General features: G+C 47.3%; 1 protein-coding gene across 1 annotated transcript in view; it reads right to left on the bottom strand.

The window, feature by feature from the left end:
- Positions 1-14,397, bottom strand: part of PDE9A (phosphodiesterase 9A) — a 53,091-nt gene extending 38,694 nt beyond the window's left edge. The window contains exons 1-2 of the mRNA XM_079297650.1: positions 13,968-14,397; positions 545-615 (exon numbers count right to left, since the gene is read on the bottom strand). Of these exons, the coding sequence (XP_079153776.1) occupies positions 545-615; positions 13,968-14,036 (140 nt within the window). The 5' untranslated portion in view covers positions 14,037-14,397. The remainder of the gene's footprint in view (positions 1-544; positions 616-13,967) is intronic.
- Positions 14,398-23,236: the final 8,839 nt, after the last annotated feature.

Below are 23,236 nucleotides of genomic sequence, written 5' to 3' on the forward strand. Positions count from 1 at the left end.
TAGGAAATATGTGGCCTAGGCAATGGATTTGGAGATATTTAAGCTCTGGAAAATGGTTCAGATGGGGTGCTTTGTGTTTGATCATCCCATACCTGGAATTAGATTCTAAAACACCTAAAGAGAAAACTTATTACCTGTGACAACATTTCTTGCTGGCCCCATTTTTCCCCCTAAATAAAACAGTTTCTAAACTGTTTATGTGGCTGCATTTCACTCAAAAAATGTAGTGCTGAGATATAAATGGTACATGTGCCCAACCTGTGTGTACTCAGGGCTGGGCTTCTTCACTTGCTTTTATTTTAGATTATTTCTCCTCTGTTCTACTCTATTCCACTCTGTTCCTCATGTGCAGCCAACACTGAGGTGGCTCAATCCCCCACCTCCACACTTTTCCAGCTCTTGATTGCCCCAGTTTCTTCTTCCAGCAGGCTGGAATGAGAAACAAGCCTGAATAGCAGCTAAATAAATCATTTAGGGCCTGTCTTTAAATTATTCTCAAAGAAAGAAACAAAAGTGAAATGAATGTCACAAATGACAGACCCACCTCGGTAACCCTGTTGCAATGCAGAAAAGGTCCATAATATCTTTGGAATTGCAGTATTTACTGAAGATCACCTTCCAAAGCAAACAGCAGCAGAGGGGGAAAAAATGAAGAAAAAGAGAAAGGATGGTTAGTTCCCAGCGAGATATGAATCCTGTTCAGGCATGCACTGGGCTAATTTTAAGGCACAGTCTGTAATTTCAATTATCTGATTTGATTTGTGAGCTGGAATATTTCTCTACTCCTGTGTAATACCTGGTCTTTTTTGATAAAGCAATCAAGCTCTGGGGACCTAAGAGCTGTTCAGAAGTGGAACATAACGTGTGGGAGCTGAGAGCAAGGGGTTTCTCAAAATTCAATGTTGCTGCAGGATGATAACAACTGTAAATTTAAGAGTGTAAGAGGCTGGATTTAGGCAGAACACTGCCCAGATTTGGGCAGGCCCTGGGGTGGTATAAAAGGGCACTGCTTTTTAGACTATACCAGCTTATACTAGGGTTAAAGTGAGCACAGTTTGTGCCAAAATTCCTGTTGACTGTCAGATGTTCCTGTTAGGTCAGAAGCCAGACCTGGAATTACAAAATGTGCCACTGTTACCTTCCCATGTCCCCATCTCTCCTTCATCCCCCCACTCTTCCAAACACACCAGGCAGCCCCAGTGCAGGGAAGACTCAGCATCACATCCCCCAGCCCATATTTCTATTCCTGCTCTTCCTTTGCCTTCAATGACACAATTCCATGCCACAATTTTCCTGTGTCCATCAGGACTTGCAGGTCATGGCCCTCCCAGCATCTTCTGCATTTATAAAACAATTTAATAATACCATTATAGTATTTCCCATCAGTCTTACTATGCCCCTGTGCAATATTTAAACTCTGTAATCTGAAGTTTTTTAATGTTAAATTACTTTCCCTGTATCTTATCATGGGTGAGTGGCAGGCCAGAAATGGAACCCAGGAATCCTAATTTGATGTTGTGTTGGATTCAGAGGCAGCACACTGCCTCTGAAAGAAAACCACTCAAGAATTCAACAGCAGCACTCCTCTGCCTGAGGAGGGTCCCACTTCAATAAATGTGCATTTATAGGATGTCTGTCCTTGTGACTGAGGTCCCTGAGGTTGCTTTCAATCCAAACCCACATCTCCTCTGTTGGTTGCATGTTGCACTATCAAATCTTCCAGTCCTCTAAACCAAAATCTTGTTCCTAGTGGACTTACTGGGGAAAGCAGCCATTGAAAAGCATCTCTGCCAGTGACAAAAGAAATTGTGGGTGGAATAAAAGGAAAGTGTAGACATGGGAATAAAGGATTGGGTTTGAATGGTTCTGCCAGTGCTGTGCCCCTTTTCTCAGAGCAGCTCTGAGCTCCTTTGAGTAGCTGTGGGGGAGGCCTTGAACCTGCCATAGAAATGAAGGGCTTTGTTGCAGCCACTCTCCTTCCTAAAGCCAGGAGCAGCAACAAGCAGTGGGGATGGTTTGTCCAGGGGCTGCTGGTGTTGGTGGGGGGGCTGCAGGGGCTGGCAGTGGGCAGCAGTGGTGTGGAGAGGGGCAGCTTCCCTGCCCAGCCCCCAGGAAAGAGCCACAGAGCCTCTGCTCTGGATGCAACAGCTCAGAGGCACTGGTGGAGATTGACCTAATGGCAAAACTCAGGAGGAACAAGAAACTTGAATTTTGCAGATGAACAGGGCATCAAGGTCAAAATCCTCCTCTCCTTGAGTGTTGGAAATGCGATTTTCCTACCCCACAACCACTCCAAATTCTCAGGCACATTTTCTGCTGCCACCCATCACAGGCAGGAGGGGTGTGCATGTCCACAGATCAGCCTGGAGGCTGGTGACCCAGGAAATAAGGAATGTGTCACCTGGGATGGCAGCTGGGAGGAGGCAGGGGGGCTGAATCTGCCCTGCCCAAATTGCCCTGTGTGTTCAGTGAGGAAAAAATAACAAGCCATCATCTAATTAATTTCTCTGAAATGTGTAGGTGCCAGGAGGTAATTAAGCCTGCAGCCTCACTTTGTCAGCCTTGGCTTTCAAGTGCTTGAATTCCTGAATTGTCACAGCCCTGGTGTGACAGGTTCACCTGTGCCTCCTCCTTTCCAGGCTGCAGGGAAATCCCTCACTGGAGGTGCCAGCCACACCTGTGCCACTGGAAATGGGGAATCCCATGGGAGATCCCAGGCTGTAATGCCTGCTCAGAGTCAGGACATGCCAGTCTGGGACACCAGGACAGGCTGGACAGCACAGCAGGGTCTGTCCTGGTGGTGCATGGACACTGCAGAGCTCCAGCCTGCAGCTTTCCCTGCTGGGGAGGAGCCTTGGTACTCCTGAGCAGAGCATCAGGGGTTCTGTGGCAGGGAAGATGATGGTGGTCACCTCAAGAAGTGACCTGCTCCTAAACCCACACCCAGTTTCCCTGTGTTCTGCCCCAAAGGAAATTACTCCAGGCAATATCTTCACAAAACCTGCAGGCACTTTGCTGCTGGGGCAGGTAGAAGTGCTGCTGGGGAAATGGGTGTATTCTGAAAGTCTCTGTTGCCCAGTTATTAAATCCTGGGTTTATTAAAGCAATCAAAGCAATAAAACATAGCCAATGGAGTTCAGATAGGGCTGAAATCCTGCTCTTAGTAGAACCCTTCCTCCTGACAGACTGACAGCTGCTAAAATTGGCTGGCAGAATATTGGACAGTACAACTGGTACATGCAGTAACTGGGCAGATGATGTTAATTGTGGCTGAACAGAGGCCAAAGGCTTGTGATGTGCCAGGAGTGCTATTTCAGGTATTGAGGTTTCTTATTCTGGAAATCAATTATTATTGACCAGAACAGACAAGAGAGGAAAAGATAAAAAGAAAAATAAAATTATCAGCAAACATGAAAGGAAAAAAGTTGGCCTGGCTCATAGAAAGCAGTATGAGCTTTCAATGCACTGAGGATGAATTTTGATGTTTCCTTTTACTCCATGCAGTAGTGAAAGAGTGGGAAGTGAAACAAAGGCTGTGATACTAGATCATGAGCTCTCTCCATACATGCTTTTCAGTTTTCCATACTTGGCATTTTTACTTACGTTTGCTAAAACTGGATTTGTGAATCACCCACTGCAGTTTCATACTCATCTCAGGATGCTTGTCCTCAGCTGGTTGGTGTTTTTTTTGTTAATCAAAAAGCACATGCTATTAAAGTTTCCTTCTTTTGCAGCCTGCTGAGCTTTTCTTTTCATCTCCCTTCTGCTCTAAAACACAGCAGCCAGCCTCAGATGTCCTGTAGCAATGTGCAATTGTTCCTGTTATTGTCCACAGGTTCCCAGCAAAGTCGATGGCAGTTGTGCTGATGGAATAACACTGGAGTGTGTTTCAGAGGATGGGAGGACAGCACTGAGGGCTATTGATGGCTGTAGAACAGTATAGGAATCCTATTTGCCTGGAGACCATGATCACTGGGGGCAGCAGCAGCAGGAAGGCAACGTGAGGACACTTGGCTGATGTGGGGCACGTGGGGTGTCCTGTGAACTGCAGCTTTGGGGACAGGCAGCCCTCACCCAGCCCTGTGGAGATGTCCCAAAACCTCTGCTGCTCTGCCTCAGGCTCCATGATCAAACATTTCTTGCACTGTCTGGGGGTCTGACCGACAAATTTCCCCTCCCTTCAGACCTGTCCCAGCTGTCTCTGGCTCACAGTCATCTTGCTTAGGTGCCTGTGGGTGACAAGCCACTGCTGAGATTTCTCACAGGACCTCATTCCCTGCTCTAGGGCCTGGTGCTGGAAGATATTCTTGCTAGGGGAAAATTGAGATCTTGCATATGGGTTGGGATATGGCCAACAATGTGTATTCTGTCACCATCTGTTGCACCCTGATGGGGCAGTAACCCTGATCTCCATGGCACATATTATCTGCTAATGGGCCATCTTTAAACCACCTGGGCAATCATCTTTATCTTCCCATAGTCCATCCTCCCTCCAGGAGATATCTCCTGTTCATGGCCATTGAGTCTCACTGTATGAATAATAAAATTCCATCATCCCACTGGGAGATGTTCCAGCCAGGGGAGGAGCCAAGCCTTTCCTACCCAGATTAAAACTGAGATTTTGGACACCAAATAACCTTTTTTCCACTGGATTCCAGAGGAAAGACAGACCTTTCCACATCATCCCTGGACCTTCAGAGGAAAACTGCACCTTCTCCAGGAGCACTGCTCCAGCTGAGCCACATCTGCCACTGCAGGAGGATGCAGCACCATGGAATGGGACTGCTGCCACCACCCTGACTGACTGACTGTGTCAGCTTGGATTCTGACTCTGGCAGTGTTTGGGTTTGTTCTTTGTAATGCTGTATTTCTATTTTAATTTTGCTAGTGAAGGACTGTTATTCCTAATTCCCATATCTTTGTCTGAGACCCTTAAATTCAAAATTATAATAATAATTATAATAATAATTTACATTCTCCATTTCAAAGAGAAGCTTCTGCTTTTATTGGCAGATACCTGTCCTTCAAACCAGGACACATAACAGAGGCCAAAGTCAGGAGAGCACAGCATGGTCATGCATATATAGGGTTTCCTGTAGTGAAATTCCAGGTTTCCTCATAACACACATTTTAAACATGCATAGTCATGCAAACCAGCCCAAAGAACCCAGGGATGAACCTCCAGGGCTGAGGAAAAAGAGGATAGAGAGACTCTGATATTGCCTGGTGGCATGAAAATCTCCTGCACTCGGTTTCTAAAAGCAAAGGCAGAACCCAAATCATGTTTGAGCAGAGTCACAGCAGTGACAAACCACGTGGGAAAGGGAAACAGAGGCCTCAGCTTCAGCTTGCAGATTGATGACTAATTGCCAAGGAGAAAATCAGCCACATGTAAACCCTGTTAACTGTATTTCCCTTGGATTTGTGCCAGGAGGAAAAGGCTGTATTCCTGAAAAGTTGTGCAGCATCTGCAAACAGGGTTTTTCCCCTCTGAGAGTTAACATTTGATATTTCTGTCCTTACTGTTGTTACCAAAATCTCTGAGATGGTGGATGGCCCATTCCTGGGAACATTCAACATTCAGGATGGGTCTCTGAGGAACCTGACCAATTTAAAAATGCATTGAATTAGACCCTTAAGGGTCCCTTCCAACCCAATTCTATGATTCTACCACGTGCAGAAAAAAAAAAAAAGGACAGGAAAAGCAGCTTTCTCTGAAGGTTTAACTTGTTTGTGTCAAGGAGTTTCCATCAAGAACCAGGAGCAGCCATTCAGTTAAAGTGGGCAATGTTCTGTCAGCCTTGGAAAGCAACGTGATGCAAATGGGGGGAAAGCAGAATGAATAATAACTGAGGCTTTTTGGAGTGGAAATAACATTTTGATGAGGCAAGCAGGGACTGCAAAGTAGGACAGTGTGGTTCCAGGGGGATGCTTGGTTCCTGGCCTGCCCTCACTTCTGTGGAATTGGTTTCTTTCCTGGAAACAGTTCTGCTTTTTTTTTTTTAACAATTTTCTTCTGAAATAAGGAGCCATTGTCTCTTAATCCACAGTATCCACCTCTGGTCTAGGACAAGGATTAAAAAAACCCTCTTGGGAAGAGCAGGGATTAAGAGCCCAGGTGCTCTGGGCTGGCTTTCCCACTTGGAGAGGAGTTCAGATAAAGATGTGATAGAGATTTTACTAAAGGACCATTGTGCACAGACTCTGCAGCCTACCAGTTTGCAACTAATCACATTATATTTTGCTTTCAGACAGGATAGGTAAAAACACATCTTACAAATCCAATTTCTGTTCTATATTTGATCCTCAGAACAGCTAATCCTCTCTGTAAACAGCAAACTCTGTCCAGAACATTATCCTGCACTGATCTGCTGTCTGTAATTAGGTATTCTTCCAAGAATTTAATTTCTGTTTAATTATTTTTATTATACCCTAGTAAAATTCTTAAGTAAGTGATGTAAAAATATTTTTGAAGCCAGTGAACCCTCACTTTCCAGTTCTGCTTTTTTTCTTCTGGTTTCAACCTGCTGTCTTCAATACTTTAGCTCTTGGTCATGTCTTTCATTCAGCTCAGTGAGCAATGTTCAGAGCCAGGGCTGAAATTGCAGACTTTAAACAACCTAAATTACAGTCTTTCACTAATGAGAATGAGGGATGCTATGTCAGAAAAGATTCTAGTAAAACTCAGTTATGTATCTGGCATGGGCTGTGGAAATTGCTGCTGCTTCTGTAAGAGCAGTTTTCATGGAGGATTTCTGAACTATTAAGGCAGCAGGTTCATGTGAAATTTTTCATTGTGATTTTTCCTGTCTTTCCAGAAGTGTTTGTCATCCATAACAAAATTAAGAACAATCCAGAAATTTTAGGCATCTCTCTGTGGGAATCACTGGAAGGAATTAATATTTCTTGACATGTAAGCAAATAGGTCTTCCTCAAAAAATATCCATTAATGTCCTCTCTGTCATAATCCTCAATATCCAAAAAAGCTTTACCCAAAAATCCCATATTTTAAACATTCCAGCTTTCTCATTCTTTAAACTCAGATACCAACATAGCATCAGCCCAACTACACCCAAACTCTCAGTCTCCTTTTTTATTTCTCTCACTAATTAACAGCTGATATTCAGAAAACCACTCATTTATCTGAGCTTTGAATGTTAGGCAGCATTAAAAATAGCCTGCCAGATTCACCATCTGTTTGATACAGTGGGAGCTTCTCTAAGAGAAGAGCAGAAAACCAGTGCATGTGTGCATGTCCATGTGTGGGGGAGAAAACACGAGAGCAAAAATGAAAACTCCCCCGAGCTCCTGGAGCACTGACTCTGACAGAGGATGAGAAGAGTGGCAGATATCTTATCCCAAAAGCCACAGTTCTGTAATCCTGCTGATTCACACAGTTTTGGGCAGGGACTTGGCTTGAGAATGTTCATTTCAACATGAAATGTACGTGTGGGGTTTGTCTGATGTAATTTTAACCATTTAAATTTAACAGGCTCAGCATCTCTCGAGTGCCTCCCTGCCAGGTGCCCTCTGTTGCCAGCAGAAAAGGAGGATGGTCTCCAAATTATCCCACACATCTCCAAAACCCTCTTTAGAGTGGGATGAATCATCTGGAGATGCCACCTGCCTGCCCAGGGGCTGCAGGGGAACCTGCCCAGCTCTCCTGGAGCAGCCACCACTCATTTTGGGATGCCTGTGGTTAATCCTGCTCCTTTCCTGATCAGATACACTGCCCTAAATTAAGAAAGAGGAGCTGCCAGACAGAGCTGACACACCAGGATCCTGAGGCATGTGGTGTGTGATAAGTCACAATTCCCATTCCTGTAACATCCCTGAAAAGAGAGCTGTGGGAAAAGAGATTCTCCTCTTTTTAGGAAAGAAAAATGTCTGTGGTGCACTCATAGGTGTGTGAGCCCAGGACAGTCTTGCAGATTGTCCATGAGAGGGGCAGCATGACAGAGACTGGCTCTTCCACTGTGAGCAAAGAAAGACCTCAGTAATTTTAAGAGTCATTAGACCTCATAGGAAAAGGGACATTATAATCAAGAGAGACTTGTGCAACCTACTAACTATACTAGGGGACATACTGCAAATATTCCATCTGTCAGTACTAATTATTAATGGCAGAACACAACCAGGAACCAGCAAGACTGATTGTGAATGGCCAGGCTGAAAGTTTACTATCTTCAGCAGCAGAAATAAAAACATTTCATAAAAGTACCTTAACCTTTAACAAACAACACAAATGTCTATATTCTGGCTTTTCTTACAAGGAGGGCACATATTTGCTGCTAATGGAGTACCAAGTGCAGTTAACCCTGCAGCACATGAATGCATGAGGCTTGAAATGTTTTGTAAACTGGATAATAGGAATGCTTTAGCACAAAATGTTCTCAGGAGCTGTGAGTGAAGCTGCTTGTTTCCAAGCTGCTCACACAACTAAATTTGACATTGGAACTGGCTTGGCAATAGAGGACTGTTAGAGGGAAAATGTTAATGAATGAAGTGAGGAAAAGCAGGTTTGAGGAGAGACCAGCAAAAGGCTGACTTGAATCTGTATAAGCAAGTTCATGAGGAAGGTTCTGATGCCTTGAGAGGCTGACCTAGAGCAGAGGCTAGACGGAGTTAAAGAAATAAAGCAGAGATTTATTATTCCTTACAAGGATATACCTTGGGCAGTGCAAGTGGACAAGGCTATACCCAAAAAGGACAATGTGTCACAAATTTGCACACTTTTATAAGTTTTAGTCCATTTCCATTTGGAGTTCATTGTCCAATTCCAGCTCCAGGTTCTGCAGTCCCACCCTCCCAGATTCTCTCCTCCATTTGCTGTTTGCACTTTTTGGGGCTGAAGCTGCAGCGTGTCCTTGGTTCTGGGGCTGGACAAGGATTGTTTTGTGTGACTGAGCTGGAGGAGAACTTGTAACACTCTGTATGAAGTTCAGAATTATACACTAATGCAGTGCAGAATCTGGAAAATACAAAAGCTGAAACTTAAGGCATCAGTTCTAGAAACAGAATGATTTTGTTTGTGAAAAACCAGAAGAGTTGTATATGAGGAGAATAAGCTATTTTGGCTGGTCTGAACCCATAGGTAATGCCAGAGTTACCTATGAGGAAAGTGTTAGACTGAGAGTGTTACACTCACACTTTGTCTGGACTAGTGTGAACATAAACTGTAATAAATATAATACACTGAGTGTGACTGCACGAAGATAAACAGCAGTAAACAAACCTTGCTGGGTGATGGGTATGGAAGAATTCTGAAGCTGTGCTGGAATTACAGAGCTGTGCTGGGATTATTGCTTTGTCCCCTAAATGCTCTGAGGAGCCCCCAATGAGGAGGAGGAGAAGAGGGAGTAGGGGACAAAGAGACACACGTGTGACATTATCCTTCATGCTTTTAAAAGCATGGGTTTAATCCATTTTTACTCCTAAAAATGTTGATGTGCTGCTATGTGACAGAATTCCAAGAATCTGCTGCTCATTTTGTGCTGCTTCACAACGAGAACAAGCAGCCAGCCCCAGTTCACCAGGACCAGCTAAAATGAGAAAACCAAGGTTAGCCACAAAGCCAGACTCAGGCTGTGCCTCCTTTTACCCTGCCACTCCCTCAGAGGTCTGCCAGCATTAAGGAAATTATCTTGATCCCCAAAAACACTCACCATGCTAAAGCAGGACATGGCACAGAGCAGCCTCAGAGTGTCCTGACTGCCTTGAACACCCATCCTGTGCACCCCTTTGGTGTTCCCCTAAACCCTCAGTCCAAACAGACACAGCCTGGGGTCCATGGGCTTGCCTTGCTGTGTTGGAAGAGCCATGGGGATTCAAAAATTCTTCATTGACTTGAAGGGATCATCACGCCATCATTTCTCCTGCTGTGTTGTGTTTTACATCTGAATCCAGCTTTGCAGGTTAAAAATAGCCTGGTGAGCCTTGGAAAAATCTGCAGGCTTTGCTGGAATCTGGGCATTTATGCCACAGATGCTGCTGCTGCTGTGACTGAAATGGGGATCTCAGTGGCAGAAGCAATTCCTGTGTGCTGATGTTTCAATGCAACAACCACGGCACCAAAGCTCAGTCTGAGCCTTGTCCTGCTCACAGGGGACCTCTGGCCAAGAGGAACAATGGCTGGGGATGGCTCAGTGTCCTGCAACACCACTCAGGTCAATAGGCACCCAGAAAGCTTGAACTCAATGCATTTCTTTGAGGGGGAAAAAAAAATAGCCAAATTTTCTGCTTAGCATCCAGAATGACTCAACAAACCAGGAAAATTACTCAAAAATTCTTTACTTGCTTTCTGAGGAAAATACCACTGAGTGATTTCATAGAATCCTTGACAAAGACAACAGTCCTTTTTTTCCAGTAACTTCAGGCTCTGTAGCCCACTGGATTTCCATACTTGTTACAAATATGATGTTGATTAAGACACTGGAGACAGAAATCCTCTTGAAACAAGCTTTTTTTCTCAGAGGAACTCCTGAAAACTCTGCAAGCAAAGCAACTATCCTGTGACATTTGAAAAGGAGAGCCATGAAGCCATCCTGCTGAGAATAAGGCCACTGGTTGGTTCCACTCTGCTACCATTTAAATCTCAAAGGTCAAAAGAAAATGTTCCCAGTAGTTTCTCCATGGAAAAAAACATTGGGCATGAGATGGGGAATTTTTTTTCCTGGTGGAGTTTTAATTCAAAGCAGACTCAACAGGAATTTTTCTTCAAAACGCAGCCAAAGGGTTAATAACAGGATGAAGGAAAATAAGACTCCAGATCTGGCTTAAATTTGGCACTTCTCCACTGATGTTGGGGGTTTGGGTGCTTGACCCCATCCAGTGGCACTCCAGGAAGCAGGAGAAGTCCCAGTCTGTGGTGGTTTGTGGAGATCACCTCATCCTGCATGGAACTTCAGCTTCCCCCTGCCCTGCTGCCTTGTGCTGTGGCAGGGCTGGCACAGAGGTGTTTCCCTGTGTGCCCAGCCCCAGGGGCTCCTGAGAAGGGCAGAGGGAGGTGTCTGTCCAGGCAGGTGGGTAATGGGCTGCTGGATGAGAAGATGCTTCAGAAATAAATGAAGCAAGCAGTGGGTGCTGGATAGGAGAACATTACACTGGAATTTCATTTTTCACCCAGCTCCAAGGATAAGTGACCTCAGTTGCTCCTCACACAGCTTCCCCTTTATCATCCTCATGGCCCTCCTTGGGACAGTCTCTAATAGTTTAATGACTTGTTTCCATTGTGGTGCTCACAGCTGCCCCCAGCACTCGAGGTGAGGCTGTCCCAGCCCAGAGCAGAGCAGGACAGTCCTTCCCTTGCCCAGCTGGCCTGATGTCCCTGGGAACAGGGATGTCCCCAGGACAGGGATGTCCCTCCTGGCTGCCAAAGCAGTGCTGATTCATACTCAAATTTCTATCAACCAGAACTCCCAGGTCCCTTTCCTGGGTGCTGCTCTTCAGCATCTCATTCTCAGTCTGTGCACACAGCCAGGGTTTCCCCATCCCAGGTGCAGAATCTTCATTTTCCCTTGCTGAACTTCACACAGTTGGTGATTACCCAGCCCTCAAATTTGTCTCTCTGCAGGGGCCTCTCAACAGCTCCTCCTAATTTAGTGTGATCAGAAAACTTATTTAGTGTTCATTAGAATTCAGGTTGTTGATGAGGGTATGGAAAAGCACAGGACCCCTCCAGAACACCACCAGTGATGGGACACCAGCCTGATGTCACCCTGTTCACTACAACCCCTTGTGCCTGACCTGTGAGCCACTTGCTCACCCATCACTCCACACAGTTCCCCAGCTGTGGGCTGGACATTTTGTCCAGAAGGACATTGTGAGAGACAGAATGGACTTCAGCCCTTCCTCTGGGATGTGCTGGCACAGCTTTCAAGCAGGCTGATGATGCTGATGTTATTTGAATCACTCCTGGGAAGGGTTTCAAAGCCAGCCAACTCTTCTTTCGTCACCACCAGGTCCCTCTGCCCTCCCTGCTGTGCCCCTCTGGACCTGACAACACACAAACCTACTTAGTTTAGTTCCATCTCCTGCTGCAGAGCACTTTGCAGTGCTGTCTGCAGGGTCCCTGGGGAGGCTCCTGGGCCGGGTTTGTCCCTTCCCTTACCCCAGCACTGAGGTGAAACAACAACTTCTCCCAAAGTCAACAGCACACCCTGCGGCTGCACCGGAGGAAATTCAGGATGAGGCCATGGAAACACAGAAATTGCCTCTGAACAGCTGCAAGCACAAGCCGTGCTGGGGTAGGATGCCCAGTTCTATTGCAAATGCCCAGTTCTCATTGGAGCTGAGCCCTTTCAAAGTCAACAAGTGCTGCTATAATGAAGCTGGTACCTCGTTATTGCTTGACAAGAAGCTTAGCATTGATTTAATGAGTTCCCTTTAGAAGTCTCCACTGCTGCATTCCTTGGAAGATTAAGGGCTGTTGCTTTTTTTCCCCCCCTCCCTTCTGCTTCTTTCTAATGATGTTACTGAGAAGGCAGGAGAATCTGAGATATGCCCTGCTTACCGCTGGGTGAACCCCATTTACACGGCATTTTTACTTCAGGAATCCTTCCAAACATTACACAGAAGGGATTTTACATCTGACTAAAGAAACAGATAACATTTATCCAGCTTAAACCCCCTTAATGCTGCCTGAGTTTGTTGCATTTGCTTTCTCATGTGACTGTGCCTCTAGTGTTAAAAGTACTCTCCAGAGGCTGGTTGGAGAAATGCTGTATTTTTTTTTTTTTTTTTTTTTAATCCAGCATAGATGACAAACACTGTGCATTACCGACATCTATGGAAACACTCATCACCCTTCTGAAATGCCAAAATATATTTTTGTAGTGAGCTGTACAGAAGGTACCAGGAGGCTCCATTCAATCCATGCTTGAGAGGCCACCAGGCAACCGATTTTTTAAACCCTGGAAAAAAGAGAATCAGTGCCTTCAGCTCAGCAGAGCCGGCAGGCACAATCTCACGGCAGCACAGGGACCATCATCACACTAAACCACGTCTGAGATGGATCAAGAGCAGCAGCTTTCCCTGGGGATCCCGGCACAGATCTGGATTCTCCAAGGGCTCGTTCCTGAGGACGCGACTTTGAGCGTGTTTTTTTCTCCAGGGCAGTGATGGAGGGGATGGGAGGCGTGTGCTGGGATGGGAATGTGAGTAGCAGCTCTCCATTCACCTCACACAGCAGCGAAGGGACAGGGCATCGCTGCTGGCTCTTTACAGAGAAACAAAAGGCGAGGCTGCGCGAACCCAAAACTTAGAGCCAGGAAGACGAGAGAGGTTTCAATTTTGCGATTCAGAGTTTACTTGGAGCCTGGCAGCAACCCTCTGTTATAGAAAACGCACTTGGTTTGCGGCCAAAGAACTGCTGACAAAGGGAAGGGGGGAGAAAAAGACTTGCAGAAAGGCGCCGGCATTGTTTGTGTTTAAAAGCAGCGGGCAGTGTGCGAGCTCTCCCTTTCAGCCAGGACACATTTCTGCCTGCCCTGCCAACCGTGCTTAACCAAGCGAACGGCAGCGAAAGTTTTAATTATCGGCATTTACTTTGGCAGAGGCGAGAGGTCCCCGCGGCAGCGCACAAAGAGCCGGGCACCTGCCTGTCGCTCGGTTCGGTGATACCCATGCCAGAACAGAACCTGGGGTGTCCGAGGGGCTCGGCTGGACTCCCTGATCCCGCTGCCTGCGGGGGGAAATTCGCCCCAGGCTAAAGTTTGTAAACACGGCACGACCGAGCATCCCCACCGGCAGGGAGAGCTGGCAGCGCCTCAGCGCTGGCAGCGCCCAGCCCTCCCCTGTGCCAGCCTCCCCTTCCCCTTTACACAAACATCCGTGAGCACGGCAGAAGGCAGGCAGGATCCCCCCTTTCCCCTCCCGAAGGGATGCGGAGCCCGCTGGATGCGCTGCGGGAGCGGCCGTGCCGCCAGCACCGCCCGCAGCCGCGGCTGGGTGAAAAACAGCGAAAGTACCTTTTGAATTCTTCCATCAATGTCCAAATAAATACATTTGGGCCGGTAAGTGGAGGAGGCAGATCCCATCTTGCTACAGCTGGGCTCTCACCGGACTTGTTTCCAGTGTCAGTCAGAGCAGGAATTCAGGTTTATCCTGCCCAGCCGAGCCACCGCTGCCTGACAGTTTGGTGTCCCCGCTCTTCTGTATCCCACTGTACTCTCATTCTGGGAAGGTCCCTCCTCTAACATGCATGTATTTTGCTGTTCCTCTGTCTCTCTCTGCCACCTCCTTTTAGTTTCGCTTCCCTCCAAATCCAGCTGCCTCGGACAGGGAAAGACACAGGCTCCAGATGCTGCCTGCAAGCCCCCTCTCCATCCCCATAGCAACAGCCCCTCTCGGCTTTAAGGCTGAGAGCTGCTGGGCATCCGCATTCGGGCTCTGACCCTGCCACTGACCAGCTCCTGGTATGCACAAGATCGAGTGGCATTTATTCCTCGGGGGAGCAAGGGGGGTGCAGAGGAGGAAAAACCTCCTTCATCGGGGTGGTGAGAGATATAATTTGATTTTACGCTGAAATAGGACTGTAATTGTTAGTTAGTGCCTGTCCTGGTGAGCTGCTTACACATGACAGGCTGGAAGTGCCCTGTGCTGGAAGTGTCCTTTCAGACACACACTCACTGCCAGCCAGGGTTTGGACCACTCAATCCAAACTCAGCAGCTCCGTTTCCACATCTCCCACCCTCCATTATCATTACAAGGACAGAAGCAAAAAGCAGTGCTTTTTTCTCCCCAATAAGCTCCAGCAGCAAGAAGAAAGTACAAAGCCCATCCTCTCTCCCACTGCCATCCATGGTGAAGGAATTTGTTATTTAGGGGAATGTCATGGCTTGTCCCTGGCCATGGTTTGTCCCTGGCTGTGGTTTGTCCCTGGCCATGGTTTGTCCCTGACCATGGTTTGTCCCTGGATGTGGTTTGTCCCTGGCCATGGTTTGTTCCTGGCTGTGGTTTGTCCCAGATTGTGGTTTGTCCCTGGCTGTGGTTTGTCCCTGGCCGTGGTTTGTCCCAGATTGTGGTTTGTCCCTGGCCGTGGTTTGTCCTTGGCTGTGGTTTGTCCCTGGTTGTGGTTTGTCCATGGTTGTAGTTTATGCTTTGCTGTGGTTTATCCTTGTCTGCCCCTGGAAATGAAGAAACACTCTGCAAAGGGGATTTGTAGGGGTTGGAGGGCTGAGTGGGTCCCAGAGCTGCCTGGGAGTCAGACCCTTTCAGGCTGAACCAGTGGCACTCCTAAAGCTCTCAGAGCCAGCAGCAAGGTGGCTCTGCACTTTTGGGAAGTGCAAGCCTTTGCTCCACATCCTTCCTGCCAGCTGGGAGCAGGCACTGGAAGTCTTTCAGGAGAGAGACCTTTGCCTCTGCAGGGGTATCCTGGGGGGTCTCACAGATGTCCTGTAAACTACCCCAAGGGCTAATCCCTCAGATTACTCCACAGGTGATCCCCATGGCTATTCTGAGCTCTTCCCACTGCAAGAGCCCTTCCACACCAAGCCCACTGCTGCTGCACACCAGCCAGAACCTCTGTGACCCACCACTCCATACCCTGCTCTGCTAGCACTGCCCTAATCCTGTTCTGCTGTGATTCAGCCCTGAGTGACTTGACTGACCCAGCAGGTTCCTAGGAACATGGCCATGATGACAAAAGTGCAGCCATTAGGAAAGAGACAAGAACATGCACTCTGGGGATGCACATGGGACATTTGGGATTGTGGAGGACACTGAGCTCTCCCACTGTGATCACCATTTCAGGATTTGATCACTCCTCTCTGAGATATCTAATGGTCACAGTCTCATACTAGTGAGAATCTACTTCTCAATATTTTTTTAAATGTGACCAACTCCTCCAGCCAGGAAAAGGACAAGCTCTGAAATCCAGGTGATGATCCTAGTCCTGCCTCTCCACTCTCCTTGTTCTATCTACTCTTTCTGTGTATTTAAAATTGTGCTTCTTTATCTCCAGCACACATCCCCCATCTCCCTAACTACATTAACACTTGTTGGAAAAACCGCTTTGCTGTAAAACTGCTGACTATTGCTCTTTTCAAGAGCTTCATGTAGAACTGAATCTTCAGAAGCTGAGCACTCAGAAATTATGACAAAAGCCTGATGCAATCAAAGGCTCAGCTCAAACCCATGCCTGAAAGGAGACCAAAGATAACATTCATTAAAGATAATGTGCAGCTCCAGCAGATCACTGCCTTGAGTTGGTTTAACCTTCCAGAGTCTCCTTATTTCAGTATACACAGTGCAACGTGGGTTAAAAAATTACTGGGTCTAATCAAATCCTTCAAATCCCAGCAGCAGTGCCAGACAGTGATTTCCATCATTTGCCTTAGAGGATTGTTTTGCCCAGCTCAGGGCAGTGCCAGGCTCTTGTGCCCCTGAGCACAGGGGGCACGTCAAGAGTTCCACAGCTCTGCTTTGCCTCCCCTACAGGGTCTACTGAACACTCTGTGCACTCAGCCCCTGCAATGTGCCTTTGGGGAGCTGCAGGGCTCAGACCCAGAGATCTGCCCCACCAGGTGTCACTTACCCAAGGAGTGAAAAAGGCATTTCTGTCTCCCAGCTGCTTCCAGCTCTGTGAGTGGCTCAGAGGCAGCATTTTGGGGTTCCCAAGGTGTATCCAGAGGATGCTGGGATCCCTCAGCCCTCGGGCTGGCACAGCTCAGCCAGCTGGCTTTGCACAGGCTGAGATCTCCCCCTGCTGCAAACCCTGCTCAGAGGGCCAGGGAAAAGCTGCAAGGATGGAAAGAAAGGGCTGCTCAAGCCACTCTCCATGCAGGCCATGTGCAAGGAGTTTGCACCACTTAATTAGTGGTTTTTTCTCAGTCTCTTCTGCCTTCACTCAGAGCCAGGATTAACAAATACATGAAGGAAATGGATTTTCTCGTGTTCAGGCTTGGTTGTTTATTAAATCTTATAAAAAATACAGAAAGTTCAGCAGCACTTCCAGTCACCTGCTAGAAGTGAGGAAAATGGAGGAAGATCCAGCTGCTACAAGATCTCTTAAAGCTAAACAGTCCAATAGAGAATTAACACCTATATTATTTATAATTTTAACACAATAACTAAATTCCCATGACCCCCAGTGTAACACTGACTGAATAACCAGAAATTAGTACCTGGAACCATGAAGAAGAAGGAAGATGAACACCAAAAGAGAAAATCCTCCAACTTGTTCCATACCTATTAATGTGTTATAAAACTCCCAAATTTAAAACTCTTCACCATGTGAAAGCACACACTTCTATTTAACTACCCACCTGTGATTTCAACTCCATCACTCAAATTTGGAAGTTTCTCCAAGGCCTCGATCAAAAGCAGTGTTCTCCAGGGGGTCAGTGCCAGAGAGCACAGAAAGCTCAAAAACCCCAGAGTTATGGGATCCAACATGACTGCTCCATTCCTGTCCTCTCCCATCTCTGTCTTTCTCCAGCCCTGAGGTCACTGGACCACAACCCTCAGCCTCGCTGAAATTTGGTTTTCTTGCTGCAGCCAAAAAATTCAGTGCCCCTTGCAACTCTCTGTGTGCACATCCAGCCCTGGGGACAGCACAGTGGGGACCTTCAGAGGGATTGAGATGGGGAGGAAAGAGCCAGAAAACATAAAAACTTTCAGTGAAAGATTTTGTACTTGGAAAAAAGTTTGCCTAGAATTAAAAACAGAGGATAGCATTTATTTGAAATCAACTTTTCCCCTCACCTATTCCATATCTAAGCCTTCAAGTGCTTTCTTTGCCCATTAATCCCCTCTGCTGCAGGTCCCTGGTGTGTGTCTGCCAGTCTGTCTCCATTTCCCACAGGGCCCTGACCTGCTGCTTTACCTCTCCATGCTCCAACCTGACAAAATTCCAGATTGCCCCTGGAGCTGGGAAGGTTTCCCTGTCCCTCCCACAGCTCCTCCCTACTTCAGTCTTCTCTCCCTCTTTTCACCCTCTTGGTGTTCTGCTATTTTTGCTTATAGGTATTTTTTTCCCTATAGTCTTGGAGTCAGGCAGGCTTTCTGCAGGGATTAACTTTCTGATTTATGCTGTTAACAGCCCAGCAATGGCTGTGGCAGTGGGAGCTCCTCCATGCAGAGGAAAATTGACCTTTCCAGCCCAGCTCTCACTCCTCTCCACAAACCCACAGAAAGAACATGGTGTGCTGCACATGGAGATTTTACCTCGCATTTCTTTTGCACACTGCTAGATTTCCACTGGAAAAGTGCTGGAAGTGATCATACTGAATGTTAATTAGAGAAGGACTGATTATTACTATTGGGACCTTTATAGGATTTGTCCACAGAGGCCCTGAAAACCCTGGAAACACCTGAAAGTGTGACCTGAGAGTCCCTCCCCACTCAGCAGCACAGCTCTCCACCTCACTCCTGGCTCCAGCCCCGATTTTGGGTCCTGCTGCTCATCCCAGCCCCATTCCCAGCCCAGGCAGCACAGCCACACTGGCTGCCATCCTGTTTCCATGGCAAACCCCCAGGAAAATCGTGTGCTGGGAGGGAGCTGTGACACCTGTGTGCTGGCCCAGGGCACTGGGTGCAGAGCAGGGCTCAGTGGGTGGAGGTGGGGGATTGCTCACTGGGGAACCAGCTCTGCTCTTTAACCCAGCCCTGGCTGCTGGGGTGATAATGCTGCCTGCATTCTCTTTGCAGCTGGAGGGAAAATTCTGGTACTTTCCAGGAATTCTTGCTGTGTCTCAACACTCAGAGCCAGTTAACAGCCTCAAATCTCCTGGAGGTGCAAACAGTCACCCCTGTTTCCTCACAGATATCTCTGTGTGCAGTGCTGGCTTGGAGAAGAGCAGGCTCAAGCCATGGGCAATCCTTCCATTTCATAAAGCACCTGTCCAATACAGCATCTGGCATTTCTTGGCTTTTCTCTTTTGTCTGTTGAGGGAAAAATCCTTTTTCCTCCTGCTCTGTGTTAGCAGTTTTTTTCAGTGATCTGCTTTCTACAACATTTTCAATACCTGGCAGGTCCCAGGTTGGTTTTCTGGAGGTCTCTCAGTGGGGCAGAGCCTTTCCCTGCTGGCTGTGGCAGGAGTTCACTGTCCACAACTATTTCCTTTCACTAGGGCAGAGACATCAGTTCCTTGGCATCCTGATTCCACTTTCCATCACCTCCAGGAGCCACAGGACCCCAGGAATCTCCATGCCATGATGTGTCTACAGAGAGCCCTCTCCTCTCCTCTCCTCTCCTCTCCTCTCCTCTCCTCTCCTCTCCTCTCCTCTCCTCTCCTCTCCTCTCCTCTCCTCTCCTCTCCTCTCCTCTCCTCTCCTCTCCTCTCCTCTCCTCTCCTCTCCTCTCCTCTCCTCTCCTCTCCTCTCCTCTCCTCTCCTCTCCTCTCCTCTCCTCTCCTCTCCTCTCCTCTCCTCTCCTCTCCTCTCCTCTCCTCTCCTCTCCTCTCCTCTCTTTTCAGCCTCCCTTCCCTCTCTGTTTTCCATTTCCTACCCCTTTTTTCCCCACTGCCATCTCCTCCATCCAGCTGTCTGTTTCTAGGCTTTCATTTGAAGTAGGAGAGAGCCAAGAATCCAGTCCCAGGCACCTCTGCAGCACCTGGAGCTTGCAGAGCAAAGCAAAGCAAAGCAAAGCAAAGTACACACACACACACACACACACACACACACACACACACACACACACACAGGGCTGCTAATGACCCTGCTGCATCCCTGGAACAGAGCTGCTGGGAAAGCCCAGCTCTCAGAGCTGTGTTTTCATAAGGTCATGGAAGAAATTAAAGAGACCCAACTGGAACTTTCAAGAGCTGATGGGGAAAAAAATGAAATTAAGTGTGCCTGGAGTCACCCACTAGATCATTTAGAGGGATGATGGCCAAGAAGTGGAAAAATCAATTCCCTCCACTGGGCAAGGTTGGCTTGTGCTCTTGGCAGCAAAGTCTGAGCAGGGGCTGCAGCCCATGATCCCAGCCTGGAGGGGAGGGATGTGAGGCTCCATTTGAAGAAAGCAGCCTGGCATTTGATGTGGTGCAGGGAAGTGGAGTTCCTTCAGATGCCTGTTTTGGGAGGCTGCCATGTGAGCAGCTCAGAGCTGTGAGTGACTCACTGTAAATCAGCTCCTCCATCTCCCTGACAAGCAGACCTCAGACACTCCAAAAAACTTGGCAACCCAAAGATTAACTCAAAGACAGGGTGCTGGTCCTGGTGCCAGCCTGTCCCACAGCTCCCAGAGGTGATCACTGCAGCATCCCTGACTCATCCCTGGAGCCTCCTTGTCTGCACTGCTGGTCCCCCCCTCCAAAAACACCAGCACAGCAGCAGGAATGTCTGCAGAGTGCTGCACTCCCTGGGGCTGCTTTTCAGGGGTGGGAGATTGTCCCTCAGCTGCATCACTTCAGAGCCAGCCACCTGGAATTCCTGCAGGGTCAAGCAGATTTTGCACAGGTCTTTGAAGTACATTAAAAATTAGACTTTGTCTGTTAACATTTTAAGAATACCAATCTTCATAAATAGCTAGGTAATCTCTCAGGTGTATGGCATATTTTTCTGTGATGTAGGTATTTCCTCATATTCATTCTGTTTCTGCAGTGCTGTTTGCATTAACAGGCCAAAAAGAACATTTTCTCAATAGAAGAGATGAGTCTCAGCTTTTAGGGAGGGAGGCCAAAAAACTGCCACAGAATCCCTGTGAAAAAGATGACAAAAGCCTCCAGTAGCACTGAAAGTGTCTGATCTGCTCTGCCAGAACATTTGAAGCCAACATGAAATGGGAACATTTTTAACTAAATTCCCAAAATTATGAGTACTTGAGTGTCTCTTTTCCTGGGAGTCCCACAACTCTCCAGAGCATTCTTACCATCTCCAAAAATCACAGGTCATGACCAAAGGAACTCAAAAGATAGGATGACAAATCATTACTGTCTGCCTTCAAATAACACATTTGTGGCTCCTCTTTTTGGTTGTCTCCTCTTTACTGAACCTGACTGTTCATCCATGTCAGGTACATAAGATTCCCTCTAGAACTTTGAGAGCCAGGAACTCTCACTAAGGAAAATTGAACTCAGATTTTCAAGCAATAAGACAATCCAATTTCCTGAGCAAACAGTAAACATCATGGATTAATGGTGTGGTCAGGAGAGAGGGCAGCACTGAAGTAATGCAGAAAATGAAAGGGAAGCATTTTGTGGGGGGAGGGAGTGCCTCATACAGAACTTGAATTTTATTTTATTTAGATTACTTTTCACTCAGCTTTCTCCAGCCTCCATTTGATTTGACACAGCCCAGATTTTCACCCCAGTGCTGGGTTTCAATGCCTGTCTCATCCCTCCAGCACCCTCCTTTCCTTTAAGGTGGCCCCAGACAAACCTTTGAATGAGAAGCTTTTTCCAGAGGGCCTTTGTTAAAGGCTGAACCTTCTCCAGTCACAGTCCAACAGCTGAATCCATGTCTCCTTCCTGCTCCTTCATCCTCCTCTTTCTCCTTTGTCTTTGGGTTTCACTGGATTCACACAAATTTATTTCCCCCTCCCCTAAATCCTGTTCTCTCACTTTCAGTTGCTTCCCCACAAGCTGGACACTGGATGTGAAGGCTTTCCTCTCCTTGGACTTTAGCCCCTTCCTAAAAAATTCCAGTAGGTAGGAAGGAGGTTTTCAGAGAAGAAACAGAGATTGGGAACAAGAAACTGAGATCAAGGACGTACAGAAATAAACACACAGAAATAAAGAGAAAACCCAGGAGCCCTCCACTAAAAAGGGCACAACATTGTGCCCAGCCCTTTTCTCCAACCCCACAGCTTTTTTCTGCACTTTTACTCATTTGTCTTCCCCTGCTGCTGTTTCACCATCACCATCATCTCCTCTGGCCAGTGCTCTGCTGCCTGCCTGTCTTCATCAGGGAGGAAGGGGCTCCACCCTCTTCCCCCTTCCATCTGCCATCCAGCCCTTCTGCCAGCAGAACCACCAGCTCTCTGCCTCCCTCTGCCCAAGGAATTGTGCCCAGGGGCAGCAGCAAAGCCAGAATCACTCAGCAGCCAAGCAGGATTCCTGCAGAGGAACTCAAGCCCTGCTTATTTTGGAGTGTGGTAGAGCCTGACCTTGGGGCTAAGGAGAAAGCCAAAGGCAACACATCACTTTGTTTCTCTTAATAAAATGGTGCTTTTGGTCTGTTTTATTTCTCCACACTCCTCCCACCCCAACACATCACATTCCCAGGGTGAGAGGCTGAGGCTGGAGTTGTGTTTGAAGAAGAGGAGCTGCTGTTCACTGGAGTGCCTGCATTGTGTGCAGGTCTGTGAGCACACCCGTGTCTGGGAGAGCCTCTGCAAAGCTTGAAGGCACAACCTGCACTATGAACAGGCAAACACACCCCTCAAACACACACACACACCCCTGAGACTGCTGGTGGCTCCATGAATTGAATATTGCTGGAGTGTTACAGCATCATGTTGCAAACATCACCATGAGCGTTGATGAGTATTAATTTAGGAATTCCCTTTGCAGGGATACACAGACCTCCAGGAAGACTGAGACATCCCCACACTACCCAAGAGTTGCCCCAGACTCTCCTGGTGTCTTTGGGATCCAGGCTCTCCCCTCTGCTGCTCCTGGGTGAATCTGCTCTCTATTTCTTTGGCCATGATCCCTCAGGAGCCTGCTGGCTTCAGAGACCAGCTCTGTCCCCCACTCCAAAGGGGAGGAGGTTTAAACTCCATCAAATCCTCCTGAGACACAAACCCCCTCACTCAGGATGCCCTTCTGGAAGCATCCTGCCCTTGGCATGTCAGCCCAGCTGCTGCCAGGCAGCTCAGATACCTTCAGGGGCAGAGCCAGCAGAGGCTGCTCCAAAACAACCCAGCACTTGACTCTGGGTGAATTGAACTGTAAATTCACAGAGTAATTGTTTGGGCAAACTTGCTTGAAAACAGACTCAAGCCACAGAATACTGAACTTGTATGGAAGGCAGGCAGAAATACATCTTTTTTTTTTTTTTTTTGGACTAAAAAATAAGACCAGCAAGGCAGTTTATCATGGGGGTGTTTTTTTTTGCCATTGTTCCAAGCAGAACTCATTTATGTAGACAATTCCAACTGTGCTTGAAAAACAGAGACAGCAGAAACAATGCAGAAGGCAGCTCCTGATGTTTGCAGAGATGCACAAGGTGAATGTACCAGAGCTGCTAATCATCCCTTTTGACTGCTTTTATGGGTCTGGGAAGCCTGAAAAAAACCTTATGTATGGGAACAAGTCTGTGTTTTGGAATAACATTTCCCTTTTGACGACAC

This window comes from Erithacus rubecula (genome assembly GCF_903797595.1).
Source record: "Erithacus rubecula genome assembly, chromosome: 1".
NCBI lineage: Eukaryota > Metazoa > Chordata > Aves > Passeriformes > Muscicapidae > Erithacus > Erithacus rubecula.